Source organism: Theropithecus gelada, chromosome 4 (genome assembly GCF_003255815.1).
Source record: "Theropithecus gelada isolate Dixy chromosome 4, Tgel_1.0, whole genome shotgun sequence".
Classification (NCBI taxonomy): Eukaryota; Metazoa; Chordata; class Mammalia; order Primates; family Cercopithecidae; genus Theropithecus; species Theropithecus gelada.
The window spans coordinates 142,132,127-142,159,040 of NC_037671.1; the positions used below are offsets into that span (position 1 = coordinate 142,132,127).

Below are 26,914 nucleotides of genomic sequence, written 5' to 3' on the forward strand. Positions count from 1 at the left end.
AAAAAAAAAAAAAAAAAAAAAAGAGTACATCTTTTTCTCTTCTAATTTTAATTATTTTTTTCCTCCAAAATTAGGGAGGGTAGTATTTGCATCTCTGTTTCAGCATTCTCATGTTTTTTTCTTTTTTTTTCTATCGTGAAATCTTTCCTCTCTTTTGTTATGATAGCAGTTATTGCAAAACTGACTCACTTTGCCAAACCTAATGTAGTTTGGGAAATAGGAACTCTCTAAATTGACGATCACAAAGTTCTCAACTTTATTGCAAATATATTAATTGCAAAATATTATTTGTCTCATTAGTCCTCATAGTATTGTAACTTAAGTCTAAGGGAACTTTTCCATTGTAAATAAGGTAAGCAGCATTGTCATTAACAAAAAGAGAAATTCTTGAGTCCAGTTATTGAGACACAATTTCATGAGCTGCCTTTCTATGTTGGCATTAATACTCATGAAGAAGTGGAACATAGCTAAGGTTTATTTAGGAAATTATGTTTCTTATCCCCTCACTCCTGGGTCTGAGTGCCTTTCACCCTTCCACAGAGGTCTTTGCTTGGGGACCGACAGGCCTGGGCACCCCATAGAAAGTTCTAGTCATTTCTGTAGCCCCAGTTCCTGACAGAGCCGATTCCAATCCCACAACCGCCTGTAAAGCAGAGCCGGTCTGCTGCTCCTGCTGCATCTGTCAGAACAGCCAGCAGCCTGCTGACACCTCATACTGAACATCGCAGGGCTGAGCTGGCACTGGCTTTTTGATGCCTCCTGAGGGGATTCAGGAAGTGAGATGGAGGCTGTCAGCCCTGAGTTGCTCATCATCCCTCTAGGAACTTCGTTAAGCTTTCTGTTCCATTTAATGTTCTGTGGCTGTCATTACCATTGTCATTTTGGTACCTTGATAAATCTCTAAATTAATTTAAAAATGAATATGTGGAATTGAAAGTTCAGCTTCATAAATGATAACTTGGCATGTGTGTCTAATAGCCTAAGTATAAGAAACTGGATCTGTTATCGATTTCTGCTTAACAGGCCACTCCAAAACGTAGTGGCTTGAAGTAGCAGCCATTTTATTTGCTGATGAGTTTGAGGGTGAGTAATTTGGGCTCTACCCACTCTGAATTGGATTAGTAAGCTCCCTTAGCCTGGAATCGCTCTTGTGGCTACCATCATATGGCAGATTAACTGGGGCTCAGAGTCTAAGGTGGCTTCAGTCACATGTGTAGCGGTTGGCTAGGCCCTGTTCTCTGCAGCAGAACAAAGTAAGCCACATGGCCCAGAGTCAGTGAGGGAGGTGACCACTCCAGGGCATGGCCATTGGCAGGCTTTATTCATTGGGGCCACTGCTATAAATTACCACAGAAACAAAATAGAAAACGCCAACTATATTTTAACTGTGTTCTTTTAAGTTCTGCATAATAATGTTGCTGTGTTTCAGACCTCTTTATTGTGCAAAGCTGCCATCCATGCAGGAATAATTGCTGATGAACTGGGTGGCCAGATCAGTGTGCTTCAGCGCAAAGGGATCAGTCGATATGAAGGGATTCTGGCCAATGGTGTGCTTTCGAGGGAGTAAGTACTTTTTTTCAGTACCGTTTGTTCTGAGTAGAAGGTAACCCTGAAGGATAATTAATCAGCTCACAACTTTGAAAAGACAGCAGGGATGTGATAGCAAGGGTTTGTCAACTGGAAAAATATGCATGAGTGCTTAGAGCAGCATTTCTGGTCTCTGCATGGATGATAAATGTAGCACTCAGAAAGCTCACTGGTTATGCTGACATGTAAATTAAAATGGCGCACTCTGAAGCCCTGGGGCAGAGGAGTGTTTTTACTCTCGGGTGCTTTTGTGGGAGAATATAAAGGCTTAATCCTTTTTGGGTTTTTACAACTTCAGTAAATTACTGGTTGTCTCCAATATTATCATCAGCTGAAACCCTTACCGAACACCGAGCTCCCTGGAAGACTCCTAGAGACAGTCGTTCAGTGATGAGTTTGGGAAGTGAAGAAAGGTGGCCTTTGTTAACACTGTTTAAAAAGATGGCCTTTGTTAACGTTATATTCTTCATTTGTTTTTATCCTATGCTCTTTTAGCTTCATGAGAAAAAAAAAATGTGTTAAGTGCTTTAAATGGTTCAACTTAAGCTTTTCATGTTTTCGGATTTCCTCAGCCACTAGAAAGTGTACAACTAGAGCTGTGCAAAGCTCAGTGTCAGCCTGCCTTGTGGTCCAGACGTCCACACATATAAACAGGCAGCTCAGAATGGCCAAGTGGGAGACACTCCCAGAGTGGAAACCTAGTGAGGGAAAAGTGCTCCTTGAACCACTGTATTTCTCTCTCTCATTCTCTCCTTCTGCCTTCTGCAGTTCTGTTTCTTGGACAGGTTTTCACATGGCCTGGGTTCCAAGAATAAGGCACAAGACAGAGGTTTTAGGCGTTTTGGGATCCATCAGTCGGGGAAAAAATGTCAGGACCTATATATTCTATCACTCATTAATCTGTATGATGTTCTCCCCCAGCCCCTGCTATTTTGTCCTAGCCCCCTCATGCATCAGAAAGAACATGGTCATATTTTACTGTTCCATTTTCACAATGGATGGTGGGCCATCTTATCTTGGATAGGTTCTCAAGTTAGTCAGCGTAGATACGGTGACTCTGATGTTATTTTGATAATTGTACAGTAGTGTTTTCCTTCCCCCTCCTACTTTTTATTTAAATGTATTATAGTTAGCAATGTCATAGATCAAATAGGTATCCTGACCACAAGTTGTGACATTGCTTTTATTGGAAAATGTGTCTTAAGTTCTGCAGAACCAACTTATGAACTCACATATAAACTTTGGGCCTAACACCCATTTTATGATTGGGATTTTTGGCTCATGCTCATAGGCAGTGGCATTTGGAAGCAGTAACTGAAGTTAGGGGAGAGGTGGTTAGGTCATCTTCACGAAGAAGGTGAGTCTTGTGTTTGATGGAAGGCAGGAACAATGCTTAGGGGGATAATAGGGGTAGGGTCAAGACTGAGGAGCAATGTTAGAGAGGGGTGATGGTTAGCATGGTGCCATTGGCACACCATGCTCGCGGCCAGGAGGCTGGCTAGTGGGTGTCTATGGAGAAAAGGCAGAGCCTCTCACTGGCAATTCTGAGTTCAGGGTCAGGGTAGGGGTAACTACAGAAGATGTTCCAACATAACTGTTTCACAAGCAGTGCAAGTAGTACTGTACGTAATCCACAAAAGACTTCCATCCACCAAGGACAGTGGTGCATGCCGGGCACTTGGACATGCAGGCTTACCTCACAGTATTTGTGTTCTCTGCCTACCATGACCCTCCCATTTACTTTCCCCTTCTGGATAGATTTTTAGCTGTGAGAGGACACAAAGTGTTCTTTTCATATTACCTGAACATTCAAAGACAAATAAGTCTCTAAATTTGTGCCAAGGTTTAAGATCCAAAAGTTTAGTAACAGTATGCTCTTAGAAACTAACATCCTTACTCAAATGAATAAAATGATACATATATACTCACATATATGTAACATTTTTCACAAATATTTGCCACATACTTTTCAGAACATTAAAATTTATTTTAAAATGTACACCCTGATTTATAGTAAAAGTGATCACTTATGCACAGTAAATCTTTAAATGCCAACTTGACCTTGACTTTTGAGGATGTATTCTTTTTTATGTTTTTTGATGGTTTCTTCTGTTGATACAAGGGTGCTACTTCAGGAAGATAACAGGCTCTAGCCTGAATTTGTTAGGTGCTACCACCTCCAGACAGGAACAAAGAACTACCCTTTGGCTTTCAATCTGTTTTTTGGAATCATTTGTCTGTATTTGTATACATTTGAATGCTCTTTTTGTAGGAAAACAGGATAACAAAAAGTTTAACTTGGATTTTATCTTACTTTTGAACAAGCATTATTAAAACTATTGAGTAAATTAGACTTTATGTTCTCAGTTAACTTCTGCTACGTCGACTAGACTTAATACATACATATATAACATTTTATATAATTTGAAAAGTGTATATTATATATTTTATAATATATAATTATATAATTTTACATATATAATTTATATAATTTTATATATTTTATATACTTTGAAGTTAAACTTCCATGCAAAAAGCAGAGTACAGAAATCTAAACCATTAATGAATTAGAAAAGGTTTTGCTTCATATTCCTTATAGTTATTTGTACTAATTGTCTGATTTTTATTTCGGGAGGAGTATAGAAAGTTCAGCATCATATCAAGCTCTCTTCTTATTTCCAGATCTGTGATTTTGCACTGACTTTTTGCACTGAGCAAATACTTAACTGTATGTTCACACAGCCTCTTCCACTCATTTAGAGTTGAAATCTTCAGGGAGCAGTTGTTTTTATCTGTGTTGTTTTGCTCTTGGGGAAACACTGTACATGCGGTCATTGAACTTATGTTCCCACACATGATTGTTTGGCATTCAGGAAAAACCAGAGAAGGAAGTATTGCAGCTGAGGAAGGAGTCCCTAAAGTAAATATCCAGGGCTCTTCTGGGATTCATCTCCGGTCAGGTCATTTCCTTGATTTGAAGAGACCAGAATGGTATCAGGAAGAGGGACTGACCTCATACAGAGGACGATGGTGCTAACCAGCAGAAGCAAAAACCTTCTTTCTGTTTCCATCAGATGATTCTTGATTGCTTCTGTAGCCCTCTGGGAAGGCTCCTTACTCCTGTAATCTGATTGAATTCATTCACTCTAATGTGTGAATGCTTCAGAACCCTAACCTCCCTAGGGTGTTTTTATTTTAAAAAGAATAGGCCTATTAACCTATAGAGTTCTTTAAGTGATCTGTATTTAATTCATTCAATGGAATTAAATGGAAAAGCATTTTCCAGTTGATAATGAAGGAAAGCCAGGCAGAGAGCTGTTAGAAGCAGAGCTTCTCCTGGTTTCTTCTCAGGATTAACTCCAGAGTTATCCTTTCCATACTTTTTGGTCAACAACAAAACTAATATTTCATGGCAGTGGGAGTGAGCTTAGTTTCTTAGGGTTGTCGCAGCATTATTTAGGCTTATTTGAGCCACATTTCAAATTTAACAGCGCAGGAACATTAGAGAAAATGGAAAAAGAGACAAAAAAGAGGTTCTACATAAATCTTAATACAATTTTAATATGATTAGCGCCTTTCTCTACGTGTCAGGAGAGTTGAGTTCTCATCCAAGCTTTTTTGCTAACCGTGAACTTAGGCAAGTCCCAGGACCCGTGTGGGTCTGAGTTTTCTCATGTAAGTAATGATTGGTGCCTGCATTATGTTCAGTGCAGAGATTATAGAAGAACCTATATGTAGAATACCAGGGTTTATGGAGTCTGCCAAGCATAGACAATGTGAAAGAGAAAATCTATTCTAGAGAGTTTCACTACCCATTACTTCTAAAAAGAGCTTTTGATGGGAAGGTACTTATACTCTTGGCCAGAGTACTTTTGGATTCTTTGTGGATTTCATGTTTTAGTACTCTCTGTGTCCATTATTCCCATCTCTAATTCAGAATTAAACATTTAAAATAATAAGCAGCACTCTGAGATTGTAAAATAGTTGTAAAAAGTTGGACACAACGGGGGCATCTACCTTTTGGTGTTTACCTCTAGTATCTAATACTGTGCGCATAAAGCTAATGTTGAGGCCTCCAGATTTTCCATTCGTTCTATGTATTTTTCATACCACTGACTTTGTGAGGGATTATTTTAAAGGTTGATCTGGTCTTCAAAGGTAGATAAGGACATTCCTGTGGCCTTAGGAATCTCTTCTGCACTGAAGGAGACAACTGCAGAATGAGGCTGATGCGATCATTTCTCTTGTGATAGTGACAGAAGCGGCAGTGAGGCCAGCTCACTGACATGCTGTGTGTTTTCTCCAGCTGTTCCTTGTCATCCAGGAGCAGGAGCTGGTTCAAGGCTTGGCGCTGGTTGCTACAGTAGGTAGAAGTGTGGCTGTGGAGAGAGAGAGACAGGGCAGAGACTGTCCCAGAGTAACACTGCTGAAACAAGATCCTCAATGAGAGTCGAGAGATCTGTGGGGAAGGCAGATGGAAATGAGTGGGACACTTTAAGGTGACTGCTGAAACAAAGGGAGATTTCAGGGCAGTAATCCTTTCTGTCTTCATCATCTTGCATTAATTAATTGAGATGTAAGGTTATTCCTGAGACTGTATATCTACACATTCCTTTCCCACAAATTCAGCATGGTGGAAATAGCACGGGATTCCGATTCAAAAGCGGCATCTCAGAGTCTAGCCCCTTGTCACCTGTATGAATTTAGGAAAGTTGCTTACCTTCTGTGGGTCTAAGTTTCTCGTTCTATAAAATACTGATGATGAAGATAATACCAGTAGGTTTGCAGGGGTGTTGTGAGGATCATGTGAGGAAGCACAGGTGGGAAAGCTCTGGGATGTAGCTATATTAGTCACTAAGATCTAGGTAAGCAACTCACCTTCTCATGTTTGTCTTTATTGTTTCAGTGGTTCCCTGTCAGACAAGCGATTTCTGTTTACCTCCAATGGTAAGGATCATGTTTTCCTTAAGAATTTGATATTTTCGGTGGCTCACACCTGTAATCCCAGCACTTTGGGAGGCCGAGGCAGGCGGATCACGAGATCAGGAGATCGAGACCATCCTGGCTAACACGGTGAAACCCCATCTCTGCTAAAAATTCAAAAAATTAGTGGGCGTGGTGGCGGGCGTCTGTAGTCCCAGGTACTCAGGAGGCTGAGGCAGGAGAATGGCATGAACCCAGGAGACGGAGCTTGCAGTGAGCCGAGATTGCACCACTGCACTCCAGCCTGGGTGACAGAGCGAGACTCCGTCTCAAAAAAAAAAAAAAGAATTTGATATTTTAAAAGTCTTCAGTAGTAGTTTATTCCTCCATACCCTTCAGATTATATAGTTTAAAAGGTGTTTTTTTTCTTTTTTCTCAGGTTACATAGCACTTTTTTTTTTTTTTTTTTTTTTTGAAGCAGAGTCTCATTATGTTGCCCAGGCTGGTCTCAAACTCCTGGGCTTAAGCAATCCTCTTCCTTCAGCCACCCACACCAAATCTTGACTTAACCATCCACAGGACAATAAGCCTAATTAACATTAAGCAGAAAATATGTTTCTTTGTAATCTAAACTCTCTCTCAAACTTTTGCCAAAAGTAGTAAAAAGTGAAGTATTTATTTTAAGATAAATCCCTTTATCTTAGATTTTAAGAGAAAAAGCTTTCAAATATTGCAATTTGGTTTGTTACTATTTTGAATAAAGTTACTGAAAATGAGTATACAGAATAAAGGCTTTTTAGCTTCTCCATCGTGGAATGTATTCTACATAAATATTCTATCTCAGCATAAACCATTTCAAGGAAGACACTACAAATATTTCTTCTTTGCCTTTATTTGCTGACTTCACATTGGCATATTGGGCATGGTATAGTTAAGGTCCTTTGGATGAATATTGGGTACAGCTTACTGATCTTCAGAGGACTTAGACACATCTGCTTTTCAAGTACGTAGAAAAAATGGGGTTCCCCTCTGATTCTAAATATTTTAAAGTGAGAAGGAACACAGCATTTTAAACCTTTAATACAGATTGCACTTTGCTGAAATCAGGATGAATTTAGAAGGTTAGAAAATAAAATCGACAGTGGGGAGGAAGAGGTGTCACTTACAAAGGATGTGACTCGGAGGTCTATTAAAAAGAAAAGCAGTAACAGCTTCAAGGCATGGTAGAACAAATGAGTGAAATGCAAGTCTGGAACATTTAAAAGCTGGTAATTAAACACTTGATTCCATGTCAGAATAAAAGTCAACCAGTTGAATATTTCTAGGTGAGATGGGGTACTACTTTTTTTTTGCTGTTATTTTATGTCTGTATCTCAAATATCTTACTGTACTCTTTTTTCCAGGTTGCAGCAGATCCTTGAGTTTGGATCCTGACGGGCAAATCAGAGCTTCTTCCTCATGGCAGTCGGTCAATGAGAGTGGAGACCAAGTTCACTGGTCTCCTGGCCAAGCCCGACTTCAGGACCAGGGCCCATCATGGGCTTCGGGCGACAGTAGCAGCAACCACAAACCACGAGAGTGGCTGGAGATCGATTTGGGGGAGAAAAAGAAAATAACAGGTGCAGAAAGTAACACAAGTGCAAAGTGCAGGGGTAGTTTCCTGACTGTAAATGACTTGCAGTTGAAAATACGCTTATTGTGTACATAGGTGCCTCTCTGCCTACCTCCAAGTTCTTGAAATATTTGAAAATATAACAAATCTTTACATTCTTTCTGTGAAAAGAGTCTGTATGCAAGTTGTAAATATGTATATATGGATTAGAGAGAGATTTTTTTTTCAATGGTGAAACCTTTATATGGTATATTGTCAGTGTGAAAACATTAATCTGTGAACAGATTTTTAAATGCAACTAATATAAGTTGGCCTGTGAGATGATTTGAGGTTTCAAATGAGGGAGAAAAAAAATGAAGCTTGAAATTATAATACATGTTATATTTAACAAACTTTTAAAAATAGCCTGTAAATATTATTTTCTTACAAGGAATTAGGACCACAGGATCTACACAGTCGAATTTCAACTTTTATGTTAAGAGTTTTGTGATGAACTTCAAAAACAATAATTCTAAGTGGAAGACCTATAAAGGAATTGTGAATAATGAAGAAAAGGTAAGAAGTAACCCTGGAGGCAAGAGAACTGAGTAGAACAGGCCTCTATATATTTTCATCAGTGTGTTTACATTAAATATCTCATTAATAAAAGACAGTGAGACCAGGCGTGGTGGTTCATGCCTGTAATCCCCAAGCTTTGGGAGACCAAGGCAGGAGGATCATTTGAGACCATCCTGGGCAACATAGCAAGATCCCACCACTACAAAAAATTTTTTTTTAATTACTCAAATGTGGTGGTGCACACTTGTAGTCCTAGATACTTGGAAGGCTGAGGCAGGAAGAACACTTGAGCCCAGGAGTTCAAGATTACAGTGAATAATGATTGTGCTATTGCACTACAGCCTGGGCAACAGAGTAAGATCTTGTCTCTAAAATAAAATTTTAAAAAAATTTTAAAATGATGATGGGCTGGTCGCGCTGGCTCACGCTTATAATCTCAGCACTTTGGGAGGTCAAGGCAAGGGGATCACCTGAGGTCAGGAATTCGAGACCAGCCTGGCCAACGTGGTGAAACCCTGTCTCTACTAAGAATACAAAAATTAGCCAGACGTGGTGGCTGGCGCCTGTAATCCCAGCTACTTGGGAGGCTGAGGTAGGAGAATCATTTGAACCTGGGAGGCGAAGGTTGCAGTGAGCCGATATTGCACCATTGCACTCCAGCCTGGGCGACAAGAGCGAGATTCCATCTCAAAAAAAAAAAAAAAAAAAAAGATGGTGCTTTCTTGGCATGCAAGAATAAGAAATGTGTCAATAAAAACCTTGAGAAATTTGTGATTTAATTCTTTTCCACTTCAGGAATGAAATACTTGTGATTTTCTTGGGAAATGATAATTGGCAATGTGAAATGGCTGCTTCAGTATAAGCATGGTGGATATTTGAGTTGGACATTTGTCTTGGGATCCTGTTAGTGGCAATGAGAATTTGGAAGGAAACAGCAAAAGTGAGAGAGCTGAAGCCTTGCACTCTTGAGATTGCTTGTCTGTAGCGCCAGCTTAATGTAGAAATATTAAGGTCAAATAATACAACAAGGCAATTTTAGCTTCTTTATCCAAAATGAAATTTAAATCAGTAAACAGATGAGCAGCATGATCTTAGTTAGATAAATTGGCCCTTGTTTACAAAGCCTCGTATCTTCAATATCGACAGTGTCTAGAAAAATGCAACAGACACAGAATTCTTGCCTTGGTTTCATATAACCAGGTATAAGTGGGATGATAAACATTTAAAAACTAACTAATAGAATCTTAAGGTAAAAATAACTTCCTTCTATAGGTGTTTCAGGGTAACTCTAACTTTCGGGACCCAGTGCAGAACAATTTCATCCCTCCTATCGTGGCCAGATATGTGCGTGTTGTCCCCCAGACATGGCACCAGAGGATAGCCTTGAAGGTGGAGCTCATTGGTTGCCAGATAACACAAGGTAGGGCTCAGGGCAAGCCAGTGAGTTACTCAAGTTTGGTCATATTTTTTTTTTTGCCTATCATTGTTACTAATGTGGTTTTCCCAACATCCCTCCTGTCTCAGGTAATGATTCATTGGTGTGGCGCAAGACAAGTCAAAGCACCAGTGTTTCAAGTAAGAAAGAAGATGAGACAATCACAAGGCCCATCCCCTCAGAAGAAACATCCCCAGGTAGAGCAGTGATTGTTTTGTGGTTTCATAAGGAGCATAACTAGTACCCCACCCAATATCAGTAACTTCAACAGAATTTATTTTTCTCTGTCATATAAACGCTGGAGGTGGATGATCCAGTGGTATTGGCACATATTGTAAAATGATGTATGTTTACAGCTTTTCGTTGCAGTATTATGAATAGAAAAAGATTAGGAATGAACTTATGTGCCCTTCAAACACTAGGTACGTATTTTGTGGAAAAATAAAATGTTAGCACATTCATGCAATGGAACACTCTGCAGCCACAAAAGAAAGAATGTATTGGTAATATAAAAAGCTCACTGAGATGTAGAGGCAACTTAAAAAAAAAATAAGCAAAATACAGAACTATCTTAAGTAGCACGCCACCCTTTCTGCAAAAAGGAGAAATAAAGAACAAATATTCATTCCGTTGTCTCTGGAAAAATGTCAAGAAACATAATGCAGCTTTCTGTGAAGGAGGAAGAGAGGTAGGAGGGACACATTCCATTCCATACTTTTGTATACTTTTTGCATTTTGAACATGTAAGTGTATAATCTTCAAATAATGAACATTAAAAGTACATTTTTTTCAGAATATAAAATAATTTGCATATCAATTTTACGAGATTTGGAAAGATGAGAAAAACACAAATAAGAAAACAAAACTTAGTCATAAATCAGTATCCATAGAGAATCACCAAATCTCACTGTTTCCAGTCAACTATATTTATATTTCTAACTTTAAGACAAAAATGGTAGCATATTATTCTGTTCTGCAGCATATATTTTTCATTTAACATTGTGTCATGAGCATTTTCCAATGTTATTGGAAGGTTGAAAACCCCAGTTATTAATGTTTCTTTATAGTATTTTTCACATGGGTAAACCGTTATTGACTTGACCATTTCCCTGCTGTTGGATGCTGAAGTTGTTTGATTTTCCCCAAATTTTCACTCTTAAAAATAACACCACTGCTGGGCGCAGTGGCTCACGCCTGTAATCCTCGCACTTTGGGAGGCCGAGGCGGGCGGATTGCCTGAGCTCAGGAGTTCAAGACCAGCCTGGGCAACACAGTGAAACCCCGTCTCTAATAAAATACAAAAAATTAGCTGGGCTTGGCAGCATGCGCCTGTAGTCCCCGCTGCTTAGGAGGCTGAGGCAGGAGAATTGCTTGAACCCAGAAGGCGGAGGTTGCCCAAGCCGAGATCACACCACTGCACTCCAGCCTGGGTGACAGAGTGAGACGCCATCTCTAAAAAAAAAAAAAAAAAAGAAAAAAAAATAATAACACTGCTGTTACTTATACACAAATTTTGTTTTCATCTAAGTCCCTTTTCCCCTTCTTCATGAATTGCATTTTTCCATTCCTAAGCATCCCTTTATCTTCTTCCCAGAGATCACAGAAGAGAAAGATGAAGAGCAAATATTTTTCCTTTACTTCGTGTATTTTCTACAAACTTGGGGCCTGCCTTGGTGGCTGTCAAAGTGTCCTTTTTTTAGAGCAGAAAGAGCTGTAGGAAAACATGACGTGGTGTTTCATGCAACATAGTGGAAATGCTGTTTGAGGTCATCAGGCTGCACTTCCTGTCAGTCCGCAGCCCCAGAGCTGTGTTACGAGGATCCCAGTTTTCCAGGTTACTGTTATGGTACAGGTCCAAACCCGCCTGCCATCTGGGGAAATGGGTTGCTTGAGCCAAAGTAGGAGCTCCACACTGTGCTGAAATCATTTACCTGTCTTAAATAGTTCTCACCTGAGGGGTGGGGTGGGGGGGTTGGTTAAACTCCCCCCTCATTTCAGATTTTTGGAGTTTAATATGGGCCAAGCAACAAGCCCAGTGTACCTGTTAGTCCCTGAGGAACATTGGAAACTGTCTCTGGGGGGCTGGGGGAGAAATTTTATTTTCCCAAACTTTAGCCAAGATTTTGAATCCTTTATTTTTGCTTTCCAATATCAGTAAATGCCTAGCATGTATTCATTTTTCCCCTGCATTAAATACTTAAAGACTTTGAATTCCACGTTCAGTTTTAGATCATGAAATGTGGTTGTCGGTCAGTTATGTTGTAACGTGATGGCTTTCCCTCTTCTTTAGGAATAAACATTACAACGGTGGCTATTCCATTGGTGCTCCTTGTTGTCCTGGTGTTTGCTGGAATGGGGATCTTTGCAGCCTTTCGAAAGTATGATGACTTTACATGTTTAAATTTCTTCTCTAATTATGCAAACAAAAAACCAAAATGTTTATTCTTCAGAAATGCATACGTACAAAAGCAGCATGACTTGTTTCAAAATAAAATGTTAACTTATATTTTAAAAACAAGTTAGATAAAAGAAATGATCAAGTATTACTTTATTAATCTTTTTTTATAGACAGGGTCTCCCTGTCTTCCAGGCTGGAGTGCAGTGGTGAGATCACTCAAACTCCTGGGCTCAAGCAATCCCCCTGCCTCAACCTCCTGAGTAGCTAGGATTACTGGCATGTGCCACCATGCCCAGCTAATTTTTTATGTTTTCTAGAGATGGGATCTTGCTTTGTCACCCAGGCTGGTCTCAAACTTCTGGCCTCATTTGATCCTCCCACCTCGGCCTCCCAAAGCACTGGGATTTGAGGCATGAACCACCGCATCCCACCATGTATTACTTTATAAGCAGTTCTTGTCATTTAGAGACCTTTGGTAAAGACCTAACCTTTGAGTATTGTTGAAGTATCCTGAAACTGACATATTGCTTTAAAAGTATCTGTGCTTTTCCTCCCTGAAGAGTAAAAGGAATATTAAATAGGCTGCTTGGGGTATCACCAAGCTGCCCAATAACTCAGCCTCCCCAAGCCTCTGTTTCCTTATGTATGAAATACAGTTTACCCAGATGAGTTCTGAATCTCTTCCAGAACCCTAAAATACATGTTTATTTTCACAAATGTTAGCTGTTGGATCTAAAAAGAAATGGAAAGTATTCTGAAGTTTTCTCCTTTTATATTTTAAGCAACTTCAGAATCTATAATGTGTATATTAGTACAAATAGAATGAAGAATAGTTTCTGCCATCATGAGAGAAGGTACAAAAGTCTCTGGTTCAGGTAGATACTCATAAACTAAAGCATGCCTTAGTGTAATGTGCTTGTATGAAATGCTTTTAAAGACACCCACAGTTTTGGACTGGAGTATAGTAGAGATGAAGTGAGACCATGTGGTCATGAGGAATTGCTTCAGGATGACTGCATGAGCTAGTCATAAACTAAAGGCATCGATTTCTAATATGCAAAATAAGATTAGTATATATTCTTGTGAAATCTTGTGACCTTTCTTATAAATGAGATAAATTTATAGATAATTCTACATATTTGTATGATTTTCTAAAGCACATGGCAGCTGCCATCTCATTTAATTCTCACATCAACCCTATGAGGTAAGTACTATTATGATCCTCATGTTACATAGGGAGAAAGAGGCAGATACAGTGGCTTATAAATATTCAGTAGGACTTTCTGTTTTGATAGGAAGAAGAAGAAAGGAAGTCCATATGGATCAGCAGAGGCTCAGAAAACAGGTTGGTTGAAAATTCTATCTAAAAATTTTATCTGTCTTTGAGGAAGGGACAGGATCTGCTGATTGAAAGCATAAGGAGGCCAGTGGCCTGCATTTATTTGGTTAAAAGACATAAGCCCTGTAGCCTTTAAAGTAGCATATCTATAAGGAAGGAATTTATTGTGTCCTGTTTCTTTATTTTAATGGCCACTTTACTTTTGTTCAATGTCATCCCCATCACTTGTCAACATCCTTTTTTCTTGGCCACTAGAGTTTAGGCCACGACACTGTCTGCCACCAAGGAGGTACAACAAAAGCCTTATCAGTGAACTGAAGTAGGCCCGTGTTGTTAGCATCTGCAGGCCTGTGCTGTACTTTCCACCCTGAGAAAGTGAGAAAAAGATCAGGCAGGGCTGGTGTGCAGGTTTCAGATAATCTTGCACACCAGCCCTCCCTGGTCTTTTTCTCACTTTCTCAGACACAGGCACCCAAGCAATGAGTTAGCCATGGTCCAGAGAGAGAAGGCAGTGGGGGCAGGACCCCTGAGAAAGCTCAGGGACCATTTGAGACTCCACCTCCCCAGGGTCTAAACACCAACCAGTTGCAGTGTCTCCTCTGTGTCACAGATGCCATGCCAGTGCAGGTTGTGGGAGACCATAGCCAGATGATCTCATGAAGGGAGAATCTGGGATCTGATGAGGGCAAAATACCTTTTAAAGGCACAGCGGAAAGCATGATTAGAATAGTGTTTGCTGTTGTGGTTAACAACCTTGACATGCTGTTCTTAGCACACACACCTGAGGAGGGCATTTATCACTGTCAGCTGTCAGGAGGCAGCCTGACCTCTGACTCATCAAAGAACATGTTCTGGAGGATGCGCATTACATTTCTGACATACTCATTTGTTTCATGTTACCTTTATTCCAGACTGTTGGAAGCAGATTAAATATCCCTTTGCCAGACATCAGTCAGCTGAGTTTACCATCAGCTATGATAATGAGAAGGAAATGACACAAAAGTTAGATCTCATCACAAGTGATATGGCAGGTAAGTGTCCTATTTCCAGAACAGTGCTGTTAGATTGGAGGTGCCGCTTGTGGGGGAGGGAGACAGGAGAGAAATAAAGCAAAATCCTTTTCTTTTTAGATAGGGTCCAATAAATCTGAAATGTATCTTTTCTGCGTTCTGTACAGAATTACAAACTGACTCTGAGATATTACTTAAAAGCCCTATTCAGCCAGTCTCTTCACCTGCAGGGGATATAGTGACATCCAAAGTGATAGCCCTGATGTACTACTAGTGTCTGGAAGCCCTGAATCTATTTTCGTTACCAAAGCTTTGATTAAGGCACTGGTAAAGAGGGACTAGAAGGAGGAATTAAATACAGTTCCTGCCCTGAGGAAGGTGAGATAGGAAATAAAGGAACCCTCTCAGTATGAGAAGAGCCTCGGTGTCCCTGACAAGCCATCATCAAGAGTCAAGCTTCCCAAACTATCTATGGGGAAAAGCTTTTTGTGTCTTTTTAAAAAATTTCTACTCTATCATGAATGAATACACTGTAAAATGCAATATAAAATACTAGTAAAAAGGAAATTTTAAAGACATACAAAATACAAAACTGTAATTTTTTATTAGATTAAACAGACATAAAATTACTCTAAGAGTGACAAAGAGTAACTTAAGAGTAGTTTCTTGACACTTAATCTCAATTTCTGCATCTGTCTCTGTGGCACTGCTAAAAACAGTTCTCAGATACGTAGGACTCTGTGGGGCATGCTCTGAGTAGCACTGTGCTCTCGCTTCTCCCTCCTCACATGCAGCCTGAGGACTTGCAGTACAGGCATCACTTGGGGGCTTGTTAGAACGGGAGGCCATAGAACCGGAAGCTCCCAGGTGATGCATGTGCACATCAATGACTGGGAGTTGTCAGCGTGTTGGTTGAGCCACTTTGTGGGCAAGGAGAGCATCCTCTGCAACCAAAATCTATCCTCTTGTTCCTTGGAAGGGACATGAAGTGAGAACCTATTTTCTGTACTCTTACTCCTTTCATTCTCCTTCAGCTTCTAATTCAGCCTCTCCTTCTTCCTCGCTGAATGGTCCTTCTCAGGCTCCTTAAATGTGGAATGACACAGGTTCTGTCTAACCCCCACTCACCACAGTCTCTCCCCTAAACAGTCCCACACCCTCCCCAACTTCCAGCAGTGCCCTTCCATGTATGTCTGTCCATGCTGCTTCTCACACCCAGACTTCCCTCTCAGTCCCCAGTCCATCATTCTCAGCAGCCTGCTGGATGCCTCCACCTGCAGATGTCACCCGTTCCTCAGCACCCACAATCGAATCCATTGTTCCTAACCCTCAGCACACATGCTCTGTGCATTCCTTGTCTAATGGCCTCTCGACTGCACATCCCAGCCTCATCCAGGCTTATGCTCTGGAAAGGGTCCTTGCCTCCCCTCTTTCCTCACACCCTACCTCTCATTGGTAACAAATTCCTGATTCCTGTCCCAAAGAGTCACCTTTCCTCTTTCTAGTTTGTGACCTCTATGTGCATTTCTCTTTGCTTTTTTACCTCTCACTTTTCGATCTTTTCTTCTTCAGTCAACCTCCACAGTTACCTCTGAAAGTGCCAGTCTGTCGTTTCCCACAGAATTAAACCAGACTTCTAGCAAGACAATAAACGCTTTTCCATGCCCTAACGTGTGGCTAACACAATGCGTGTTCGAATCCTACTCCATCACCCCATTGTGCGACCTAGGAAAAGTTAATTAGTCTCTCCCTGCCTTGGTTTCCCATTTGTAAAATGGAGTAACAGTCCTTACCTCGGGGAATGTTTTTGAAGATTATTAACATTTTGCTCTTGGAATAGCGCCTGGCACAGAGTAGGAGCTCTATAAATGTGAGCTCCTAGCTTCATCCTCACTGTCACCACTAGGCCCTGACCTATTGCTTTGGTCCTCATATCCTGTTAAACAAACTACTCTGTGTCCCTCATACTCTGGCCATATCAAACTCTATTCTTGGGGCTGTTCTTTTCTCCATTTCCACACTGTGTGACTTCCACCTCCATAGCATCTCCAGAGCCAGTTTCAGAGCCACTTCCTCCTTGAAGTATCTCCCCATGCCCCAGGACGTGGTCATCGCCCCCATCTCTGAGAAGACCCTGTGAGGCTCCCTGAGCAAGCGGTGCGGTTGTGTACTGCCTGTGGGTGACTTCTATGGCTTTCACATCAGGGTTTTCCCGCAGTGCCTGGGACACCTGAGGGTCAGTCACCACAACCTGAAGCAGAGTATCCCCGTCTGCCACCGAAGGGCCGGCCCGTGTGCGGTGCCTGCTAACTGCCATCTGTCCTGTGGTTTCAGATTACCAGCAGCCTCTCATGATTGGCACCGGGACAGTCACGAGGAAGGGCTCCACCTTCCGGCCCATGGACACGGACACCGAGGAGTCGGGGGCGGGCACAGACGCCGGCGGCCACTATGACTGCCTGCAGCGCGCCGGCCGCCATGAGTACGCGCTGCCCCTGGCGCCCCCGGAGCCCGAGTACGCCACGCCCATCGTGGAGCGGCACCTGCTGCGCGCCCACACCTTCTCCGCGCAGAGCGGCTACCGCGTCCCCGGGCCCCAGCCGGGCCACAAACACTCCCTCTCCTCGGGCGGCTTCTCCCCCGTAGCGGGTGTGGGCGCCCACGACGGAGACTATCAAAGGCCACAGAGCGTGCAACCTGCGGACAGGGGCTACGACCGGCCCAAAGCCGCCAGCGCCTTCGCCACCGAAAGCGGTCACCCTGATTCTCAGAAGCCCCCAACGCATCCCGGGACGAGTGACAGCTATTCTGCCCCCAGAGACTGCCTCACACCCCTCAACCAGACGGCCATGACTGCCCTTTTGTGAACACAATGTGAAAGAAGCCTGCTGTGGTACTGAGCGTCGGGCTGTCGCAAGGCACTGGAAAAAGGGAGCCTGCTGGCCCAGAGTGTGTGTGCGTGTGTATGTGTGTGTGTGAGATTCGGTAGGATCCTAGAGACAACCTGTCATACTGTTTACAAAATTGTACAGCTGGTTTCGTGCTGACCGTTAGGGTGCGTCTGTTGGGTTTTGTTGGACTATAGAAAAATGAAAATTTTCTGATGGCTTTTTCATTCCTCTGACTGTGATACTGAGCTGCTTTGGTGTTAAAGGTGTAATCTGTACAGAGTTGTATTTAACAAGACTAAAAGTAACTTAAGTTTGCTCTATCAGATTTTAGTTCTGCACAGAGGTTAAGTGGGAAAATGCAGCTGTTGCAAAACGTATATAAATAGTATGTTCATGTTTTTCAGTATATTATCTGATACTGTGTTAGCAGCAGGTCTGCTTAAACCTAATCTTCTTGTTACTGTGAGTCATTTCCTCTCCTTTGATAACTAGAACTAAAAGCATTTTTAACATTCTTCTCCTGGAAGAAATGAATTACTTGAAGCATGAAAAGCACACCAGGGTGGTTGTTTATTTAGCAATTATGACTGTAGATTTAAAAACAAGCAAAGAAGGAACACCTCAGCAGCTGCCTGTTTCCTTAGTCTCCACTTCAGAGGGGGATGCGAAGAGGTGGACCCAGCTCCCGTGACCATGAAGGTGGCACAGGAATTAGTGTGAATGGCTGTGTCAGATGTTTTCGTACCTCAGATTAAAAATATTGCTGAGGTCAGATGCCACACTTTTCATGACTTTCTTCAGAAGTAGCACATTTTCGTGACTTCCATTGTCCTCTGAAAAACAAAGTTAATTGGAACATGTTCATACAAAAGTGACTCTGACCAAGTCTAAATCGAGCTTTTCTACTGACATGAAACTGTTGGAAACTGATCTGACTTTATAAGAAATGATTTTCCCCTCAAGGAGGCGTCTGTAATTCCAGAACAGCCCAGACCTCAGCTGTACCTCATGTTCAGTAGTTTTTATTTGGGTTTGTTTTGTGAGTTAAGTATGGGGGATTTAACCTCTTTTGCCAAAGAGGAAAATGTGTGTGCGTGTTTTTTAATAGAAAATATGGACCAAAAAATTTTTTCCCTAAAGAATGTATTATAACTCTATTTGTATGGTTATTACATCCTGTGAAATGTATATATGTTAAAATAATGGGGGTGCTGGAAGGTCGTGGCAGACTAACTGCTGGTTAGTGTGGAGGGTAAATAGTTTACTTTGTGGAGTTTACATGGTTTTATGTGCACACTAATTGTAATAAACTATGCCAAACCAAACTGCCCCTGACTCTCACTGGTCAGCCCTGCTCGCTGGGGTGTTAGAGGCACTCAAGGCTCAGCCTCCATAAAAAGGCAGGTGCCACAGTGGAAAGAGCAAGGGCTTGGTGCCAGATTAGGCCAGACCCCAATCTACCACAGAAGAATTGAGAAGTCTTTGGCTGCTTATATAATGATGAGACTCAGTTCCTCATGTTTGAAAATAGTGGTGTCGTGCTTTCTTCCTCCAAAACTTACTGATAAAAATTAGTTGAAACATTTATCAAAGTGTTTATTCTATAGTAGGTCCTTTTTTCTAATGTAAAGCCTTCAGTGGGCTGTTTACAGAATTTTAATACTGGAATATTAGACCATGAGTATAGGCTTAGATCTACAGTCCTTCTTTACAATAGAGCTGTCTTCGTCTATCACGGTTCTTCTGCCACATTAGTGATCTAATCATGGCCAGTGGGAGAACAGGACTTTGTTTTGGATCAGCACTTGCTCAGGGTAGACTCATTGTGTAGAACAGGTTGGGTGAGTGGAAAGGTCTGATAAACCCTACACAGCCAAACCTAAACCAGAGGATAAAGGCAGAAAAATATTACATCTTTCTTTTTTGGTGTTTTGCAACATCAGCACATGATAAGGTGTGAATGAGACAATTCTAATTGATTTCTTTTATGTTATCAAATCCTAATGGGAGGTAAAGATTGTATTCTGCCACTTATGTCTGTGGTTGAAACACATTTGCTATGACAAGCAGGACTACACGTATACAGGCTCCGGAAACTTTGCCCTGGGTTTTATCATTGTCATTTAAATTTTCATTAACGTTTATAATCAGCTTAGAAAATAGAAAGGATGTGAGAGATTGTTTTGTGTTTATTTTATACTGCTTTGGATTCTTAACAGAACATGAAATCACATTTATAGGCACAACTGTATATACCATGAATAGCTATGAGGCCTTTCCCCACTCTGACCAGTCACAGCAGTCCAAGTGTGGCCACCAGTTTGGCCTCACTATTCCTAAAATGCTTATCTTGCATTCATTCACGTTCCAAATAGTTATTGAGGTTCTGAGAGCAGTGTTTACCCTGTACTTACTTGAGTTGAAAGAGAGGATGCCTGGTCTCTCCCCCAGATCTGAGAGCAGTTGAATCCCTCCAGTGAGAAACCATGGTGAATACAAACACTCACCCCAACCTGCAAGTATTTCCTGCCCAAAACACAGCCCATGCAGTCACCCCATGCCACATTGCACACCCACCAACACTGCTGTGTTCACATCCCACTACAAATCCCCTGTCTCCCACTGATCTCGCTCCCAGCTTCTCCCTGTTCTGGAATAAATTCCCCTAGAGGCTTTAAAGATTTTTATTTTGTCTTTGGTATTCTGCAATTTTACTGCTATGTGTGTTGAGCTATGAATTTGTTTCTGTTCACATTGCTTGGGACTTGTGCCTCTTGAATCTTAGGATTTATCAACTATGAAAATGATCAGCCCTCTTTTTTGTTTTTTTTCTTTATTTTCTCCTGGAAATCCTATTGAATGCTCATTGGAGCTTCTCATTCTCTTTGATTCTGATACCTGAGTATTTCCCTTTATTTCTTATGAGATTAGCTAGGCCTTGTAAAGAATTCTGATTTATTTCATCTGACATTCCTAAGAATTCATAGTAGACAGGTTTTCTTATTTGGTCTGCCATCTTGCTGGAATGATGCCTCCCCAACAGAAACAAGAAAGCATATTTATTAAAATAGCAGGCCAGGCACGGTCTCTCACACATCCCAGCACAAGAGCCTGAGGCAGATTGATAGCATGAGCCCAGGAGTTTGAGGCCAACCTGGGCAATGTAGTGAGACCTCCTCTCTACAAAAAAAAAATTTAAATCAACCAGTTGTAGTGGTGCAAGCCTGCAGTCCCAGTTACTGGGGAGGCGGGAGGATCACTTTAGCCCAGAAGGTGGAGGTTGCAGTGAGCCAAGATCACGCCACTGCACTCCAGCCTGGGCAACAGAGCAAGACCATGTTTTTTGTTGTTGTTTTGTTTTGTTTTTTAAAAGAAGAAAATAGCACAGGTTTAGAACCATATAGAACTTGGGTCTAACTGGAGATTCAATTTTTGTAACTATGTGATTGCAAGCACATTACTGGTGCTTTCTAAATCTACTTCTTTATTCCCAGAGTGGAAATTATTATGAAAGGGCTGTTGTGCAGACTATGTTATAGAGTTTTGCATACATTAGATGATCAATAAAATTAGCTCCTTTTCTCTCTGCCCAATCTGAAGTCATCCAACACCATTTCCCTTAGAGTCCTTTTTATTTTTCAAGTGGAGACTGCCTGTCCTCCCAACCAATTCACTTAACTGTGGCACACATCCTTCTCCCGATAGACCACTTCCACATCCTTTCTCACTCTTTCACTGCCGTTCAAAGCTCTCCCTTTTTTCTCACCTAGCTCTACCACCTTTTTCTTTTTGCTGTGACACCTAATATCTTCCAGGCCACTTTTTTCTATTCGTTGAGGACATTCACCTAAGTCTAGTTCTTCTTCATTCCTCCTTTGTAATCATACTAGAGAATGAAGTGCCCAACATGGTCATTTTTGTGGTTTCTTGACTTCCACTCTAGTAACCTCCACTCTATTTAAACCACTCCCACACATGTCCACATTCTTGTCATCAGCAAGATCCCCAGCACTGTAAACCTAATCTCCAGCAATTCTCTCTTAGCTCAAAACCCCGAGTTCTTCGCCTTTCCACCTACTTAGTCACTGATCTCATTTAGATACCTAACCCCCAGATCCCATCATTTTCCTCTAGCTGTTAATCTTTTTAGGTTGCATTTCCTTCCCTATCCATCATTGAACTGTTTTGTCTCAGCATTTTCGCTCCATTTTCTTTCCAGTAACCCCAAACCACGAGACCCCAACAACATAATTCGCCTTGAGAATATCATCTCTCCATCTTCATCACAGCCGCAGTGGAACATTGCAAAACTATTCACACTGTGGCTGTTACAAAAGCTCAGCTTCCAATTTACTGGGGGCCCATCACTCCTCAATGCTTTTATTTATCTTTGATCCCTTTTTCCCTACCCCTCAGCAATTATTCCAAAGCAGTGCCACTTTTCACACTCTCCCTTACTCTGATCTTGCCACTTCCTTCACCTAAAAATAAGTCATTAAAATCAGAACAACTTCCTGTTGATTCCTCTTGCCACAGAACCTGTATCCACTTCATTCCTTTCCTCATTCCTTCCTGTGTCAGTGGAAAAAGTGTTCTAAACCTTCACCTGTGATCTTAAATCCACTGCTTTCCCCTTATCTCTTTGCTCCTATTCTCCCTTTTTCCTTTATCTTCTCCCTTTCATTGGAGGTCTCCCCCTCAGCCTTTAAACTTCCTCGAATCTCTCCCAAGTATAAAGAATTCTCCCTTAATATCCTAAGCCCTTCTAATTACCTGTTGTCTTTCTTCCAAGAGTGATCTCCTCTTGGAATTTTCGTATGCCTTATTTCCCATCCATTCTTTTTCTAATGTGGTTTTTAGTCAGTTATATAGGTACACAAAACATAGTATCCCTTTCCATTTGTTCAAGCCCCTTTTGCATCCTTTCAGGGGATTTTAAAGGGTGCTCACATAAGTACTGCATATTTTTTGTTTAATTTATACTTAGGTGTTTTTTGTTGTTGCCGCCATTGTAAATTGTCCTTGCCTCCTCTTTTAAGTATCAAGAACCAGTATGGCCTAGTGGTAAAAAGCATGGATTCTGGGGCTTAGGCTGCCTGGGCTCAAATTCTGCCCAGTTGTGACCAAGAAGGACTCACTTTCTATGACTCCATTTCCTTATTTCTAAATGGAGATACTAATGGTATATACCTTATAGGGTTGTGATGAAGATTACAAGGCTTAATATACATAAAACCCTGACAACAGTGGCCCATGAGAAGTGCCATGTGGTGGTAGCTATTATATGCAGTCTTCCTGTTTGATTTCTGTGACTAATTTGTATGCAAAAAGTCTTTACTAAATGTCCTTGTTATTCCTAGTAGCTTTTAGTTGATTCTGTTAGGTTTTTCTGGAATTTGATCACATTGGCAAATAGTACTAGTGCTATCTCCTTTCCAATATTTATGTGTACATTTAATTCCATTGGCAATACCTCCAGTACCATATTAAATACTTCTGGTAGCTCCCACCTTAGCATGATGCAGAGATAGATTTATTACGTTGAGGTAAATCTTATTATGTTAAGAAAGCATCTAGTTATTCCTTTTCTTTTCCCCTCACAAGGAATGTGCTTAATTTTGACCAAAGCCTTTTCAGCATCTATGGAAAATATGATTTTCCTCCATAGGACTCCTCCCTAGAGCCAGTCAGATGATTAATCACATAATTAGATGTCCCAATGTTAAACACCTGGTTATAGTATATGAATCCATTACTGTATTAAATTTGCATGGATAGGATTTTACTTAGGATTTTTACATTAATATTCTTTTGTGGGTCAGGCACGGTGGCTCACACCTGTAATTCCAGCACTTTGGGAAGCCAGGAGGGCGGATCACGAGGTCAAGCGATCGAGACTATCCTGGCCAACATGGTGAAACCCTGTTTCTACTAAAAATACAAAACTTAGCTAGGCGTGGTGGCCTGTGCCTGGAGTCCCAGCTACTCGGCAGGCTGAGGCAGGAGAATCGCTTGAACCTGGGAGGCGGAGGTTGCAGTGAGCCGAGATCGAGTCACCGCACTCCAGTCTGGCAACAGAGCAAGACTCAGTTGCAAAAAAAAAAAAAAAAAAAAAAATTTTGTGAATCAGGGCTTTTGTTTTCTTTCTTTGTGGCAATCTCGATCAGATATTATTAGCTTGACAGAAACGATTCAGAATTTTTCTTCCCATTTTTGGTTCTCTTGCTAAGCATTAGAGTTAGCTGTTGTTTAAAAGTTTAGTAGCAATGCCCTGTGAAATTACATATTTGGTAATTTGTGGGGAGAGCACTTTGCCAATTTCTTCTATTTTTCCTATGGAAATTGGTTTGTTTAGATTTTAAAACTTCCTTGGGAACAGTTTTGGTAAATTACATTTTCCTAGAAAAGTTTTCAAATTTATTCCTATAGAATTGAACAAAGTAGTCCATTATTATCCTTTTAGTTTTCTCTTTTATGGGTATTTCTCTCTTATTTCTTATTTTGTATATTTGCATTTACTCCCTTTTTTCATGACTAATCAGCAGTTCGCCTTTTTCCTCTGAAAAATCAGTTTTTAAATTTTTGTAGTTACTTCTACTGTTTCAGAAGCCAACAACCCATTTGTTACTGCCTTAGGCAGAGATTAAAAATGCCCTCAACCATGGTGAACATGACAGTAGAGGGCACCTAGTGAGTATGACACATCCTCAAATGTCACAAAAGGACACAAATATCCTTGTTGCAGTGTTGCTTCCTAAAGAATATGGGGACAGTATGCACACAAGCAGGAAATAACTTATTCCGTAAGTATTTGGTGGGGCAGAGGAATGCTATAGTCTTGACAATCTAGAAATCTACTATATAACTCTAGTTCTCTCATTCTACATTACTCCACTACAGCCAAACGGTTTCTTGTGAAATTCAAACCCAGCACAGTCATCATTTTTAGAAATCAAAACTGTATCAAACCTAGGCTCCATCAAACCTTGCACCCTTTAAGAAATTTTTTTTTTAAATACTGCAGTTGGCAAGCATGGAAAAAATAAAAATAATTGTTGGAACAGGAAGACTGAAAGCTGACAATTTTATCTGTATTTCCCTTTTCCTTCTTTGTGACCTATTAAAGTAGAGTGAAGAGAGGAATTTGAGTCTTGGCTCAGACACTTAACTAGCTGTATGACCCTGGAAAAATTAGCCGTCAATTTATTGATCTTCATAGGAGTATTTGATTTTCAAAAAGCCTTATACCGCTAATAAAAGTAAAATTAATAATGCACCTGGAATCTGCTACCCCCTGCTGGCAATTTACCAAATTGCAAATTCTACCTTTCCAATGCATAGACTCCAAGTTTTAGTGTTGGCCTATATTTTATCTAATTTTCTTTGTTATAGTCCATTACCTACCTTCCCTTTTAAAAATATATTTCCATTTTTATAGATTTAGGGGGTAGAAGTGCAGGTTTCTTACGTGCATATATTGCGTAGTGTTGGAGTTTGGGCTTTTAGTGTAACCACCATCTGAATAGTGAACATTATACCCAATAGGTAATTTTTCAACCCTCACCCCTCTCCCACCCTCCTGTCTTCTGTAGTCTCCAATGTCTGTTATTCCACTCTATATCTGTCCATGTGTACCCTTTATTTAGCCCCACAAGTGAGAACATGTGGTATTCAACTTTGTTTCTGAGTTAGTTCACTTAGGATAATGGTCTTCAGTTCCATCCATGTTGCTGCAAAAGACATAATTTCATTCTTTTTTTCATGGCTGAATAGTATTCAATGGCATACATTTACCACATTTTCTTTATCCAGTCATCCATTGATGGACACTTAGGTTGATTCCATACATATCTTTGCTATTGTGAATAGTGCTGTGATAAACATACGAGTGCCAGTATCTTTTCAATATAATGATTTCTTTCTTTTGGTATATGCCCAGTAGTGGGATTGCTGGATCAAATGGTAGTTCTATTTTTAGTTCTTTGAGAAATCTCTCTACTGTTTTCCATAAAGGTTGTACTAATTTACATTCCCACCAATAGTGTAAGTGCTCCCTTTACTCTGTAGCCTCCCCAAAATCTGTTTCTTGACTTTTTAATAATGGCCATTCTGATTGGTGTAAGATGGTATCTCATTGTGGTTTTAATTTGCATTTCTCTGATTAGTGATGTTGAACTTTTTTTTTTTTCATGTTTATCATCCATTTTTATGTTTTCTTTTGAAAAATGTCTGTTCTTTTGCTCACTTTTTATCCTCCTACTTAGACGCCAGAGGTGTTTCTTTTACAACCAAATGCCCTCTTAACTTAAAACTTTAAATCAAGCTTGTTGTTCAAATCTTCCTTCTTTCCTAATTTCCCTGAAAGTTTTGTTGCAATCTCCCACTATGATGATAGATTTAACATTGTAGTAAATTGATTCTTTAAGAAATTAAGTAACCTTTATCCCTAATGATTTTTTTCTTCAAGTCTGTTTTTAAAAAATATTAATGTAACTGTATCCATGTTCTTTTGGAGAAAACATGCCCAGTGTATATTCTTTCTTCTATCACTTTCAAATTTTTTATGTCCTTATGTTTTAGTATGTTCCTTTTAAAAAACATATTGCTGGATTTTTTCCAATTTAAATTAAATGTTTTCCAATTTCAGCTCTTTCTTTTAATGAGTTTAGAACCTGATCAAGCACTCTCAAAATTCAATTCTAGACTGGACATGGTGGCTCCTGCCTGTCATCCCAGCACTTTGGGAGGCAGGTGGATCACCTGAGGTCAGGAAGTTCAAGAGCAGCCTAGCCAACATGGTGATACCCCGTCTCTACTAAAAATACAAAAATTAGCCAGGCGTGGTGGCAGGCATCTGTAATCCCAGTTACTTGTGAGGCTGAGGCAGAAGAATCACTTGAACCCAGGAGGCAGAAGTTGCAGTGAGCCAAGATTGCGCCATTGCACTCCAGTCTGGGCGACAAGAGTGAAACTCCGTCTCAAAAAAAACATATATATATATAATAAAAAATTCAGTTCTAGGAGTACTCCTTTGACTTTTGCCAGAATATGCTAGATGATTCTTACACTTTTGGTGTAGTTTCTTTTCTCCTTTATCAGGCCCAGTGCATCTCCCATTCAGGCTTTATTAGGATTTAGCCCTAGTTACAGTCCTGGCAGCA

At 40.6% G+C, this 26,914-nt stretch overlaps 1 protein-coding gene across 2 annotated transcripts in view; it reads left to right on the forward strand.

Annotated features, from left to right (window-relative positions):
* Positions 1-26,914, forward strand: part of DCBLD1 (discoidin, CUB and LCCL domain containing 1) — an 86,632-nt gene that overhangs the window by 47,689 nt on the left and 12,029 nt on the right. The window contains exons 6-15 of one of the 2 annotated variants that reach the window (XM_025382356.1): positions 1,430-1,563; positions 6,494-6,534; positions 7,914-8,129; positions 8,553-8,677; positions 9,953-10,100; positions 10,205-10,312; positions 12,406-12,493; positions 13,809-13,858; positions 14,764-14,883; positions 17,197-19,078. In XM_025382356.1, coding sequence (XP_025238141.1) covers positions 1,430-1,563; positions 6,494-6,534; positions 7,914-8,129; positions 8,553-8,677; positions 9,953-10,100; positions 10,205-10,312; positions 12,406-12,493; positions 13,809-13,858; positions 14,764-14,883; positions 17,197-17,729 — 1,563 coding nt within the window. In that variant the 3' untranslated portion in view covers positions 17,730-19,078. Of the gene's footprint in view, positions 1-1,429; positions 1,564-6,493; positions 6,535-7,913; positions 8,130-8,552; positions 8,678-9,952; positions 10,101-10,204; positions 10,313-12,405; positions 12,494-13,808; positions 13,859-14,763; positions 14,884-17,196; positions 19,079-26,914 lie in introns of those variants that run through there. The other variant, XM_025382357.1, reaches the window with a different exon arrangement.